We start from the raw sequence: 14,932 nt of genomic DNA, 5'->3' as shown, positions 1-14,932 counted from the left end.
TTTATTTATATATGTTACAAGGTTCCAGTTACTCTTATAAGTTACTCTTATATGTATGTGTAAGGAAGGAAGGTATGGTATCAAACATTAAGACAGACACAAATGATCACAGTTCAAGGGTGTTTATGGAACTTCAATTGGGTTTGAAAATCTAGTCCTAAATCTAAAGATGGGAGCAAGCTACGACCATCAAATAATAATAACACAGTCCTAGTCGAGTCTGTCAAAATAAAAGGGCCCATACTAATGAACCTATTGCCAGTCCTTACTTCTAAATACAAATAGTGTGCGAAACAATGTTATGCAAAAGAAAAGTGTTCAAGAAATGATATGTCATCATATTCAAGCTGTTGGCTTCCCTTGCCCACGTTTTCAGTAGGAGACAAGGCAGCACACTCAAGCTTAGCACAGTCTCTGGCATCTCTAACATGAGGATGCAGTTCAAAACCTCAACATCAGGGCCTTCTGTGCCAAAGTCTCTTGGCTGCCAGGGGACCACTCCGGTGGTGATAGTGCGTGGTACAAATATCCTTTAACATTAACATTCAAAGTCTCTTGAAGGTGAAAAATAGATGGGAGGGTAGAAAATAAGCACAGAATGATCAGGGTGTGCGCGAATACATAAAGACTCTAGAAAAAGCATTTAGACTGAGTTTTACTGTTAGATTAGTTAACAAAAATGGACATCACATTTCAAAATGTCATCAGAGTGTTAGACATATATTAATAAAGGTATAGACCTAGTGTATCACAGGACAGGGAACATTAATACTGATAACCAAAATAAATTGTAAATCTAGTGCAAATAAACATATAAAGACAAACATTTTGTGTAAATTGTTACAAAAATAGGATGGTCAAATTTCATCTACTGGGAGCCAAGCCAAAGGTTATTCTATTTGCTTAACAAAACAGCTAAATGAACAGTATGAACACTCAAAACTGTGTAAGAAAGTCATCACAGTTGTGTTTTGGCCGCATTGAGCAGTTGGAAGATACTTTAAGTATTGCGACCTTCATCAGGACGGGTAAAAATGTATAGAAGCTCAATAAATGGTAATCCCTGTGTGTGTCGTGCATGTGTGACTTGGCACAGCAGTTGTAAGGTCTGCTACCGCTTGTTTATAGGAGATCTGTTGAAGCGGGTTTATATGTTCAGAAAGTGCACCACCATATACTTGTTGATCTGAGCTGTATGTGATAAATCCCAATATCGATGAGCGCTGTTTACAATGGATTTTTGGTTTTCAGTATTCATTTTCCCTGTCCTGTGATACACTAGGTGTATACCTTTGTTAATATATGTCTAACACTATGATGACATTTTGAAGTGTGATGTCCATTTTTGTTAACTAATCTATCAGTAAAACTCATTCGAACTGCTTTTTCTGGAGTCTTGTATTCGGGTACGCCCTGATCATTTTGTGCTTAGTATCCTTTTTCAGAAGTCATGATGCAACACGACAAACATTAAAGTTCCTTTCTTCTTAGGATTTCACATATACAATTTTGCAGGTGATTTTCTGTCCCCCTCTGCTGGGTTCGGACCCACTTCAACACAAAACCTTCAATTGGTCTCCCTCAGCCAGGCTCGGACCAAATTTATCTACTTTTCCAAACTTTCTCTACTTTACCAAAATCGAAGATGTTCAACTGTGCACAGAATTTTGCTCGACCCGTCCCACGTCCCGTCCCAGGACCACTTCGATTTACAATTACTCATTCTCTTCTTGATATAACCTTTTTCTCACTTCCACTTTTGCCACATCTCAGTTGGATACCTTACAGAGACCTTTGATTGAGTACCCACGCAGTGCCGGACCACTCTGTCAAAGGTATTGCATCGTGCTTTTAAAGTTCAATCAGTCATCAGCAGTTCAATTTTACTTGCGTCTCTTTTCACATGCTTTTTAACAATCCTTATTCCAGCGCTCACCTCAGTGCTCGCCATACAATATTGCTGCTTGCAGCCTTGGCTTCAACACAGACTGGTCTTCTATCAGTCTCCCCAACTCACTGGCTGTGTTGATTTCATTGATGCTGCTTTATTCTTGGAGCCAAGGATGGTACCCCGGTATTAAACCCAATGCAGGATTCTTCAGCCTGGTTTCCTGGTTTTACGCTTTCTATTCTCAAGGTTTCTGGAGAGTAAAGGTTCCTTCTCGAAAAGGTCAAGGGCAATCCCCTTCTGTTTTGCCATCTTCTCTCGTTCAGCTGCCGTCTTGAAACTGCTTTTTCCTCGTGTGCTTTGCCTCGCTCAGAGTGTGCTCTCGTCTGTTTCGGGCAGCTCAGGTGTGTATGATGGTCTGTTATTGCCTGACCTCACCTGACCATTGTATTGGGACACGTCAGGTATACTGCTCTGGTGTTAGTCTGTTTTCTTTCATTGCGGGCTGTCCATGTGGGGGGTGTTGAGTTCCTAAATATCCTACCTCGTAGGATGGGGTAAAGATGTTATAGGGAAGGGGATACCGCATCTCACCATCTTGTGTCCCACTCCAAGCAGACCCCACACCCAGGTGATCCTTCTGCACGGGTTTACCCAAAGGAACTGGATCCAAAAGCGATGGCTGTGTCCTGACCACCTGGATGACATATCCCCGGGGACTAGTCGGTGAGACACCTTCTGGTTGTGTCCATCACAACACTCACCAGCATTCTAACAACCCTCGGAATGGTCAGCAGGGAATCTGCTCAATACATATAATACATTGCAGAAAAAGCAGACACAACATACCTCCTTCTCTTTACACATCAGACACAACAGTGGTCATCTTGGTTCATAGTTTTTTAAAGTTGAGAAACTTCAACCGTGCCATTTTTCTTCTTAAAAAATATATTTAAAAAACTATGAGCCTTGCCTCCCTCGTTTGGTCCACCTGGGCAAGGCGGGCTTCGTACTTTACAGGCAAGGAGCAGACAATATGCAAAAGATGCTCCATGTCCTCAGTGTGCCGGTGGGAAAGGAAGAAGGGGCACTTTTGTTGGTCCTCGACACCGAGAAGGCGTTTGATCATGTGAGTTGGTCCTTTATGGGGGAGGTCTTCGCAAATCCTTGGGATGGGTCCAAGATGGACCAGATGGATGGTTGCCTTATACTCAAATCCCACGGCCAAGGTGGTGGTTAATGGGATAGAATCGCAGGATTTTCCCCTACACAGGGGCACGTGCCAGGGGTGTCCTCTGTCCCCGTTGAGCTATGCATTGGTCATGGAATCAATGGTGGCTGCGGTCAGGGACAACGTGGGGATCAGAGGCATAATGGTCGGGAGGACCACTGTAAGATTAGTCTCTTTGCTGACTACGCCCTGCTCTACATTACCAGACCGTCCCACTCAGTTCCCCTCTTGCTGAGCTGTTTGGAGCAATATGGGAGGCTAGTGGGTTTCGAAGTTAACCTGGGAAAGTCGGTGGCATTCATGATGGGGGGCCTAGCAGAAAGGGAGAGGGAATATGTTAGGGGCTTACCGTTTGAGGTGCGGGAGGACACCTTTTCACTGCTTGGGGGTTCAAGTCACACAACGCTTTGAGGATCTTTTCCCTAGAAATGTCCTCCCTCTGCGGTCAACCATAAAACGAGACATGGTGAGATGGTCGACCTTGGAATTGTCATGGGTGGCGCGTTTAAACTGCATAAAGATGGTGGTGCTCCCTATATTTCTGTTCCTGTTTCAGATGTTACCTGTAGTGATTCTGGCATTGTTTCTCGCAGAGGTGAAAGTGGCCATGTAGGGGACAGACACAGGATAGCCTATAGGACACTGATTCTCCCTAAAAAGGATGGGGGAGTGGGTTTTCCTGAGCTGGTGACATATTATAGGGCGACCCAACTAGAGGACCACTTCGATCCACTCTCAGGTAAGCAACGGGTGGTTATGGATAATGTGGTATTGGCCCCTGTTACACTGGACGAGTGGCTGTGGGTTCCTCGAGCCCATATTCAGAAGAGTGCTCTATCACCTGGTTCTGGAGGTCTTATGCTCAATATGAAGGGAGGGTGGGGACAACAGATGGCTCACGACGTGCACATCGCCCCTGCGCTGTATCTGGGCCCCCCGATGAGAAATGGGATGAAAGAACCACTTGCCTTTCAATCCTGGTACGAGGCTGGATTGAGGAGAGCGGGACAATTGTGGGAGGGGTACACCTTCATTTCCTTGGGTAGTCTGGAGGAGGCCATGGGACTTCACAAACTGTCCCCTTTTCGCTTCCTACAATTGAAGTGGGTTCTGACGCAGGGTTGATGGGGTGTAAACCTAAGAAGGGAACTGACGAGTTTCGAAGGCTATCTTATTACGCAGAGGGGTTGCCAGGGGCTCATAGCTGGACCGTACAGGAGGATCCTGTTGGCGAATTCCAGGGACCCCCTCATGCCCAGAAACAAGTGGGGACAAGATCTAGGTAGAGACTTTGAGGATGCATTGTGGGCATGGATGTGCAAGATGGCCACTCGCTCCACGACATCATTCCAATATAGACACCAGGCACTGAAGCTATTGCACAGATGGCACTATCCCCAGCGAGGATCGCCCGAATGAAAGTGGGGTATGACCCACACTGTTGGAAGTGTCACTGGGAAAGAGGGGATTATATCCACATGTTGTGGGGTTGCCCAAAGGTCCAGACATACTGGAGGGAGGTTCTCTCATGGATAAAAGGGGTGGATGGGGTTCACAGGGAGTTCTCACCATGGCTTCTCCTGTTCAGGGTAGGTATAGAGGAGGAACTGTTATCAGAACACAGGCACATGTTCCAGATCATGATGATCGCTGCAAGATGCTGCCTGGCCCAATTATGGAAAAGCCCAAGAATACCGGAGGAAAAGGAATGGGTCTTCAAGACCCGAGCCATTTATGATATGGAATTTCTCACTCACCTGGACGAATCCAAGTCCGACAGTGAGGGCTTGTGGCTCCCCTTCTTTAAGAAATACAGGCAGTGAAGGTGGCACGGGGAAGGAAGGGGTTTGCAGTCAGGGGAATGGGCCTCCACGGGTGGAGATCAACCTGGTCAAGGCTCTGCTGGGAGCTCAGTGGAATGAAGTGGACCTGTGGGGGGGTTCACGAATTCACGGATTGGCGTGCCCTTGTAATGCCCAGGTGAAAAAGCGGGTACCATCCGTTGCTGGAACTTTATGGACATGAGGGAGACTTGTTGATGGGAAGGAGGAGGGTAGACGGGTTCAATGGTGATGATTATATGAGATTGTTTTATTGTTGACCTGTGTTGTTTCAATTAAAATGCCAGTAAAGTCTTGATTTTGAAAAGAAAACAAAGACTAACTATAAGCATCCCAAACACCATGCTGGGGTGCTAATAGCAATAAACTCATCTGTGCACAAGGCTTTACTGTGGCTGGTAATGCCCTGGGCTCAAATTAAGGCCTGTTCCTGCCTGGTAAAATCCCGACTTTCAGGATTTATTGCTCACTTAAGTGTATACAGTGTAAAGCCACCAATAACTCTATAGATCATAATCATTTTGTAAGACATTGGTGAAGAGAGTAAACGAAATTGAAAAAGTAAAGAGAATCTTAGTAACATTCGCAGGAAAATGAGCTTGAAAACCCAAAAGGCAGAATCAGTGAAGTCCATGGAATAATATAAACATGAAAAAGTCCAGAGCCTCAGAACACCATAGGGTAACAAAATGAGACTGAGAGGTAGAGTTCTCTTTGAAACAAAAAAAAAGAATACTCTTGTTAATGAGATGAATACAAGAAAGAGCCAGACCAGAGCTATCAAGCGAAGATGGGTATCTAAGAAGTGTAGGGGTAACAACAGTATCAAAAGCGTCAGAGAGATCTATGATCACCATAGTAAAAGAAGAGGCTAAGGTGATGCGCATGGAGCTGGAATTAAAAACAGCAAGAAGGGCAATTTTTACTTTGCGAATGCCAGATTGAAGTGGCGAGAGTACATTTTGGGAGAATAAAGATATGTTGATATCTATGAATTATCAACTTATTACAACACTTTTGGTAAATAAGGCGAAAAGATATCGAGCAATCAGAGGAATGGGATACATCAAGGTTAGATTTCTTTAGGTAAAGGGATAACTGTGGCCTGCTTGAAAATGGAAGGAAACAGATTTGATTGAAGAGAACAATTAACCATGGTTACTAAATATGATAGTAAGAGAGGAGAAGTAGTTTTCATCATGTTAGCAGGGGGCGGATCCAAGGGAGCAGTGGTAGCGTTAGCCAATGTAGTTAACTGAGCTACATCTGTTTCTGATACAAAAGAAAAAGAACATAAATACGAGAAGGTAGAGTTACAAGTGCTAGATGAAGTGGACACAGGTTGAAATATCAGACGGAGTAAAAGAAGAGTGTGTCTGAAATTTTAAAAGGCAAAATATAAAGTAAAATCATCTGCGCAAAGTTTATATAATGATGGAACGGGATGGAGAAACAAATAACTAGGGTCGAGAGGAGTTGAAGAAGCATGTGCTCAAATAAGAGTAATACCGAGTAAAACAGTAATATAATGTTTGTAATGTAGAGTAAATAAGAAAAAAGTCGATGTGCCATTTGACAAGTTAAAGGTGTTTCTGGAAACCTCATAGAGATTTTGAGAACCAAAGGCGAGGTCGGGATTACATTTAAGTGTAAAAGCCATATGACGAGGACAGCGTTTATCTAACAAGGCATAGATAGCAGAATGAAAAGGTTTGGTAAATGCATCAGCATTAAAGGTTGACAAATCCTCAAGATTGCACCGTAGATGAGATAGATTCAGCCAGTGTGGACACAGATGGACCACGACAGCGATTGATGACAATAGGTTTGGCTGACAGCAAATTAGATTTTAAGGAACAAGAGAAAATACTAAAACAATTATCAGGTGCAAAAATACTGCATAAGGAGATTAAAAAGAAAATGATAAGGAAGCAAAATTTGAAATGTTAGAAGTCGCAAGAATAACACAAAGGGTTCCACCTTTACTGTGTATAGCAGCTGTTGGGACAAGCTGCACGAATTAAATAAGATGAGCAAAAGAGGACAGTAATTAGAAAAACAGTCCGGGATATGAATATTAAAATCATCACTCACAAGATAATAAGCAGAGGAAGAACAAACAAAAACAACAATCTGGTCAAATTCTTCACAGAAATTACAAATAAGATGTACATTGTTACATCTTTGTCCAAGTATAGATGATGATTTCGGTATGCAATAATAAATTAAGGGCAAAAAAAAAGATTGACAACTGGATAGGAGCAGAACATTTTACAAAATGAGATTTGAATGATACAATAGGCCGGGGAGTACTATAGGACACCATAACCCATTGAGGCTGGTATAAAATACCATCACACACACCAGATCACAAATGTTTAGGGGTATGGTAAAAACTGGACTTTCTTGAAGAGCAAAGGTTGTTTAGGCATTGCATGAACAAACCTGAGTTTCAGATTTGAAGGGGTTTTACTTGCACTTTGCTGTGCTCCGTGATATCCTTTGCTTAGGTCTCTATTCGTCCCTTTGATTTTCAAGGGCAAGAAACGAATTTGATTGTTCTCTGTTCAGTAGCCATTTTAATCATTGTCCGCACCACCCAAATAACATAACTCGATGTAACAGAAAGGCATCAGCTGGAGTAGAGTCTTGTGGCTCGGCTATGTTCACCTTTCTCACCCTGCGCATATCCTTTCACATGACCAGTTGTTGTTCTACTTACAAAGCCAACGAGATACACACTGGCCCCCTATTTTGTCAGGAGGTTTTCTATATGGAAGAGTAGTAAAAGCTTGTCTAAACTACAAACTACACGTAAACTACATTCATCGATCGTTCCTGATCTAACCATTGGGTCACATAGTCATAGAGATATATTAGGCTAATCTGGCATAATTGCCCTACGATGAATCCAAGGTGCCAGAATCTTGTAATCACCAAGGATCCAGAATGTTCACCAAGCCTCCTTTCATTAATTTCTCAACTGCCAAGGTGAGTCTTGTAGGGGTTTCATTTCCATTCAACCCCTAATAGTGAATTGAAATCACATCTTTACTTCTCCCATCCTTCTCCTATCCTCCGTTGCCACACTTACCTCAAGAAATTAAGTTGATAACCTACATGGTGCTGTGAGTGCCCTATCATAATATGATGCATTCCCTTCCAATCCCTTTGCCACGTGTATATATTTTTGTTAGCCCTCACCTGTTCTTTCATACATAGACCTGTGTTCACGCAGCCTCTGTTTGTACTCAATAATAATGCGAGGACCACAAACATTCAAAGAATGAATCTTTATCCCTATTGCGACCACAACGGCTAGAGCCTCCATATGTTTAGCCTCTTGAGGCTGTAGTGATTCACCTTTATCACCATTCCCACCCTTACAGGTTAAAGACGACCCGAGCAGCAACTTCTGCCACGGGAGCCTTCTTCTTGTCATCAGTGACCTGTTTGGGGCAGGCACAGAGACCACCTCCACCACGCTGCGCTGGGGGCTGCTCTATATGCTCCTGTATCCTGATGTGCAGAGTAAGTATTAATGGGGTTTGTAGCAGCCGTGGGATTGCAATGGGTTTGTTAGAATGGCAGTCATTGCCTTGACAAGATCAGCTGCAGCCTCTATTCCAAGAAATTGTTTCATTTTTTAAATAATGGTTATTAGGTATACGTAGGTCACTCACATTGCAGGGGATCACCATTTCCTCTCTGATTGTCCCTCCCTGGTACAACTTGGGTCCTTACTATCTTCTATCTCCCTCTCTACCTGTGGTGTTCCCCAGGGGTCTAACCTCTCACCTTGGCTTTTCAACCAATACCTGGCAACCCTCGCCTACTGCATTTCCATTTTCTGCAATAATTAATTTCCAGTGGTATGCAGATGATACCCAACTAATTTTCAGGCTTCCTTCAGCCACCTTCCTTGAGCCACCTCCTCTCCTTCCCTCATCTCTGATTGCCTAATCGCCATTCAAAATTGGTGTGCCGCCAACGATCTTTGTCTAAATGCCAACAAGACTAAGATCCTCATCATTGGTACACCTTCACCATCCTTTCCCCATCCTTGTCTCGGGAGGATAGCTTAGGGGCAACATGCTCACCTTGGAAGCAAGATAACACAGAGCAACGCAGGTTCGATCCCTGGGTCCGCGCTTAGAAACATATCATCACTCTCTGGCCAGCCTCCCTTGGCCCTCCTCCTACCCCTACCTGCGAGGCTAAGAACCTCTAGGTTATCTTTGACTCCACGCTTTCCTTCTCCGACGTCTCTAAAAAGTCAAACTTGTTACTGCATCTCCTTAGAGGTACCCTGCCTTTCCTCTTCTTCCCCCAGAAGCTCACTGTCTCTTAAGCTCTGGTTCTCTCTTGGTTGGACTTCTGTAACAGGCTCTTTCTAAATCTACCTGCCTCCCCTCTCCGCCCTTTAAAACTAATCCAGAACAGGACTGCGAGACTTGTCCTTGGCCTCAAGCCCTGGGATCATATCTCTTCAGCTCTGAAATCTCTTCATTGGCTCCCAGTGGATGCAAGGATTACATTTAAAACCCTCTGCATTGTCCACAATGCCTTCTGGGGCATGGGTCCAAAATACCTTCAACTATCCCTCCGTAAATAACTCCCCTCTCGAACCCTTCATTCCTCTTCTTCTAACTCCCTCAGGGTCAGTCGTTTTTCAAAGAAACGAGCTGGGGGTAGATCTTTGTCTTCGGTTGGGGCCTCCCTTCGGAACAGCCTCCCTGCCACCTTGAAAATTGAGAACCATTTCTGGTTCCGTAAGCAGCTCAAGACCTTCTGCTTCACTTCTGCCTTTGCCCCTTTTCTCCCCTGCTGATATGCTTTCTCTCTCGGCACTGTGCACCTGGCCACCCTCTGTTCTTCGGGTCCAGGTACCTGCTCACCCTGCCTCCCTCATGCACTGCCTCTGGGTTACCCCCTGCACTGGGGACTGTATCTGTACCCATACAGTCCCCCACTCTTTTCTTCTGCACTTATCAGATACACGCTATCTGACTAACCCTGCACTTTGCCACTTGCTGGCTGCACTACCACCTTTTATCGCCTTATTTATTTATTTTACTTATTTATTCTGTTCTCTCCTCTGTTCCGCACTTTCCACTTCTCCCCCTTCCATGCACTCTTCCCCCTTTTTGCTTTCCCCATGCACGCTCTTAATGTCACTGGGCCTAGTAAGATTTGTTGTTTTTGTTTCTCCCCTGTTCCCCTCCTTCTGAAGCCGACATTTTGATTGTTCTGAGAACAGTTTAAATGGCAAGGAGTGCAGAGAGATTCCAAATAAGAAATGAACACCCTCCTTATAAACAATACAAGTTCAGTAACCTATTTAGGTCTCCAGAGAGGGATGGAGATTGTTCTCTGCCAGCTTCTTGCAGGTAACTATTTCGTTGGAGGATAGCTGCTTATGCCAAGCATGATGTGTGCATCCTTCTGAAAGCACAGTTCCAGCAGCAACCATTTTGACGAGCATATGAGTTGTTTAAGCAGGGGAGCAACATTCTTTTGAAAGCATGATTTGACGACCAGCTGTTCAGTACATGTGGTATCTGGCTTCCCCTCTATCTTTATGATAATAAATACTTTATTGTGATATAATCCAGAATTGAATTTTACGCAACTCATACATTTCTCATACACATAGTAAGTACAATTATAAACAAAAACAAAGAAGTATATATGAATAAAATTGGAAGGAATAAAACAGGATACAACAAAATACACAAAGTACAATATAAAACAGATAACATACAATCTCTTATTGATCTGAGATCTCTAATTGATCTGAGCTCTAAAAATAGCAACCTTATTTTTATACAGTATTATGAATAGTATGGCGCAGTTTGTAACCATGGTCTCAGGATTCTCAGAGTATGGCAATCAAATCTAAAGGTCTAAGAGGAGATCAGCAATCATAGAGTAAGTCATAATCAGCAATTCACTTGAATCACAAAGTCAGAATGGAATACCCGCTTCCAGTTTTATACCTGGAGTAAGGGCTTCATTTGGGACCATACCCCAAAAAGCGCTGCTGGAATCCTAAGGAGACAGTATTCAAGCAGCTATACCAGAAATCTTCTTCTTTTATCGCCTCATAATTGTGAACCCAGTTTTCGTATGCACCCATGTATATAGGGCCCAATTTTGGGCAGAGTGTTAGTACATGCTGGGTGGATTCTAGTACTCCTGCTCCCTGACAGATACGACAGAGTCTGGCCTCAAGTGGAATATTCAGCCGAGGGCCAGTGATAGTAAGAACCGGTAGCTGATTAGTTCTTAGTTACAGTAAAAACCGACTTACTTCGGGGGCCGGGTATAGCAGTAGGTAGGGCTGAGATATTAGATATCTTTGTGTGACATAAGAGACTGCCTCATACCCGCTAAGCTTGGGTAAGTGATCTGAATTCCCACACCAGTCCCACCTATTCAATTTGTCTTCAAATGCTTTTTTTTTATGGATATAGGCAGATGTCTCAGTTTTTCATAGGGCCAGTCAATTTCTCCAAATAATGATTCATTCAGCTCTTTATATGTTCTGCCCTGAGGATGTTTTTCTGAATCATAGCTATGCCCTGCCAGTCTGAGCAATTTACAGCAGGGATTTGATAGAGCTTTCAGGTAGAAGGAGCCTTGCACACGGACGGCCATCCCTCTCTAAATATTGGACACGGCAGGAAAGTCCCAGTCCAAAAACAGAGCGCCAATAGTGACCTTCTAAGATGTTGAGCCATGTTAGATCTCGCATAGATAGTGCCTCCAGGCCATATAGGATTGTGGATGCAAGCATTGCTGGTACAATTTCAAAATGCCAGCCATGCTAAAACCTGCTGTGCCCTTTGCGAATCTACAGGCCTGGAGGGTGAGCAATTTTGTTCTCCTTTTTTTATGTCTTATTATGGCTTCGTAGTCTGACAATGCTTTAAAGTCCAGACCCAGACAGGGATATTGCTCAACCACTGCTATTGTTCCCACATTAGAATCTATGCAGTTCGTTTGGGACCCTTTCTTGCAATAGTCATTATTTTAGTTTTTTCCAGATTTATAACCAGTCCCAACTGTGAGGAATATACTAGTAATTTGTTCAGTAGGTTCTTGATACCGAATATCGTGCGGTCGAAGAGGATCAAGTCATCTGCGTAAAGCATGCCCAAAATTGGAGTCTCACTCAATTTGGGCGGGCAGTTTGACTTTGATGCCATACAGTCCAGTAGGTCGGCTATATAGGTTGTAAAGCATAGGCGCAGTTAGGCAACCCTGTTTAACTCCCATATTAATGCAGATCTCCTCAGTGACCTCACCCCGATCATTAAGTCAGACCCTAGTGGAGGTATTACTATGCAGGGCTAGTAATATGTTTAGGATCCACCTCGGACAATTCATGTCCTTCAATTTTGACCACAGGATATCCCGGCCCACCAGATCAAAGGCGCTACTGAAATCAACAAAGACAATGTATAGTGTAGCCTCCTTACAACTCATAGTATTGTTGATTAGCTGGTCGAGGACGCTGATATTATGGGTAGTACTTGCCCTTGGCCTAAAGCCCGTTTGTGCGTAGTTAAGGATCTGTTTTTCAATGACCGAGTTTTCTATTTCTTTAAGGACCAGTGTATTAAAGCTTTTACTAGTTACGTCCAGCATAGTAAGTTGGCGGTAATTGGCAGTTGAAGTTCGCTTCCCCCTTTTGTATACTGGAATTAGTACAGTTTTCTTCCAGGAGGAGGGTATCTGACAGGATCTACATATTCTGGAATATAGAGTGAGCAGTATCTGCGCCCAGTTGTGTGGGTCATTTTTCAGTACAGCGTTAGCTAAGCCATTTGGGCCTGGGGCATTTGACGTTTTTAAATTCATGGTGGTCTGTATTATGATCTTATAACTGAGGGGGAGAAGCCAGTTCTTTACCCCGCCATACTGTGTGTATTGGTAACATTATCTTTATGGAATGTTTTAGAGATATATTCTGCCAATTTTTCCCCCGAAATTGGGTTAAGTACCGTCAGCTTCTGTTCTCACCCCGCCTGAGCCAGTATTTGCCAAATTCGACGACTGTTTTTACTACATAAGGCTTCTGCAAACTTCTGCCATTGGTTTCTTTTTTGTGCCTGGCAATACCTTCTTAGCCAACTACGATATTTTCGTTTTATCTCTGAACTCGAAGTTGAGCAAGCCCTCATCAATGTTGGCAGTTTTTTGCATTCTTAGGTCTCTTAGGGCTCGGCGCATGGCACGTTTCTGGTCTCTTATATTTACATCAAATGTTAATGTGCCCCCCCTCTTCCAGCTCAGCCCCGGGGTACGGCTACCTTTGAATACTGAGTGTGTTAAATGTGTAATCTAATATTCATTTTCCTCAGGGCATTTTCCCCACATTAGCGGTTTAATATTTGTGTGGTTAGGGAAGGAGATAGCATTCATTTTGTCAATGTTTCGCTGGGTCCACCTGATCTTATTTCCAGCGTGATTAGGTACTATCTCCCTACAAATGCCCTCCTCAACCATTTCCCCACCACCATCCATACACAATGTGAGGGTGCCGTGATCACCATAAACATTCAGCTTAATACTTAGTTGCATAACATGAGTCAGGAGGCACTCAGAAACAGCCATATAATAAGCACAGAGCGCTTTTTTCCTACTGCCCAGGATTCTTTGCGCTGTATGTCCCCCCTTGTACAACCATTTAATAGGATCAAGTTCCATTCCTTAAAGATATCCAGCCATAATCACCCTTTGTTGTTGCTCTGAGCCAGGGGTATGTTACACATGTTCTGTACATAGGAGTAGTTCCCACATCCCTCCAGGTCAAGGCACTTGGCATTCAAGTCTCCGCAAAGTATGACAGCTGGCGCTTTTTCCCCAGTGCACCAGGAGGTTCACAATGTGTCAAGTTTGTCCCCTATTATTTCCGTATTCAGATCGCCAGGGGGGTCATATATGTTAATGATCAGGATTTCGTTAACCCCTGCCCACCCACCCGGTGGTCTTATCTGAATCGCCAGGACGTTTCCCCCCTGTACTGTCCTGATAGATCAATTTAGGGTTATATGTGGATTTAACAAATGTCAGAAGGCCCCTTTTGGTCTTCCCTTTTCTCCCCTCATTGCCATATATTGATAAGTTATATAACCATCAAATTCCAGTTCAAAAGTTGCCCAAGTTTCCTGTAATAGAAATAAGTCAGCAGACAATAAAAGATCACAGGAAGCTCCAATGGCTGAATCCCCTCGTGTTCCAGCTAATGACAGTAGAAGTTCATTCTCTTTTTTTTCTGAGCAAACATACCTTATAACCACTCCCACCCTTGCTCATCACTGAGCCTTTGTGCAGATTTTGTTGCAGTTGTTACGGCGGGGCTAGTGGTACATGCACAGGAGCATTTTTGACACTTTTCCACCCTCGGCTCAGTCGGTATGGGTACGTGTAATTCATACCCAGGTGTTCCAGCAATGCCCGATTTGCCCTTATCATAGAAGCAGTTTCAGGCAAACAGCAGTGGATTGTTGTAAGTTTCACTCCACTTATTTGCGTGCGTTCCACGAAGTCAACGTCACTGGAGATTAGTATTCGTAGGGATGGTATTTTTGAAAAGAGGGCAAAGAGTAGAGGTCGATTTAATTGGATGCCAGTTTTTCCATCCTTCACCGGGGATATGGTCATGTTTTTGGTATCGACCTTACCTGGCACCAAAAGCACACCACCCCCGTGGTGGGCAATTGGGGATGGGGGTGATGGGGAAGCTCAAGCTCCTGTATGGGTACTGATACCGAGTTTTGCATGGCAGAACCTGTTTCGGTGCAGGCGGTCATCTGGGCAATTGCTGGCTGATATGTACCGGCTGATCATCCAATAGCCACCTCGTCAGGGTGCCCACTGTTTGGGCCGATCTTCTTTTCCTTCTAGCTGCCCGTTTACGTTGTTTCTTGGATATATTATTAACTGCGGGTCGTGGTGTAGAGT

The 14,932-nt window shown here is 43.9% G+C and overlaps 1 protein-coding gene across 2 annotated transcripts in view; it reads left to right on the top strand.

Annotated features, from left to right (window-relative positions):
- Positions 1-14,932, top strand: part of LOC138581414 (cytochrome P450 2D15-like) — a 703,698-nt gene that overhangs the window by 364,921 nt on the left and 323,845 nt on the right. For both annotated transcript variants that reach the window (XM_069652729.1, XM_069652730.1), the window contains exon 6: positions 8,350-8,491. In XM_069652729.1, the coding sequence (XP_069508830.1) occupies positions 8,350-8,491 (142 nt within the window). The remainder of the gene's footprint in view (positions 1-8,349; positions 8,492-14,932) is intronic.

The sequence above is a fragment of the Ambystoma mexicanum genome, chromosome 3p (genome assembly GCF_040938575.1).
Source record: "Ambystoma mexicanum isolate Mex_15411 chromosome 3p, UKY_AmexF1_1, whole genome shotgun sequence".
Lineage (NCBI taxonomy): Eukaryota > Metazoa > Chordata > Amphibia > Caudata > Ambystomatidae > Ambystoma > Ambystoma mexicanum.
Note: the sequence above shows the minus strand (reverse complement) of the source record. Positions and strands in the feature narration are given on the sequence as shown.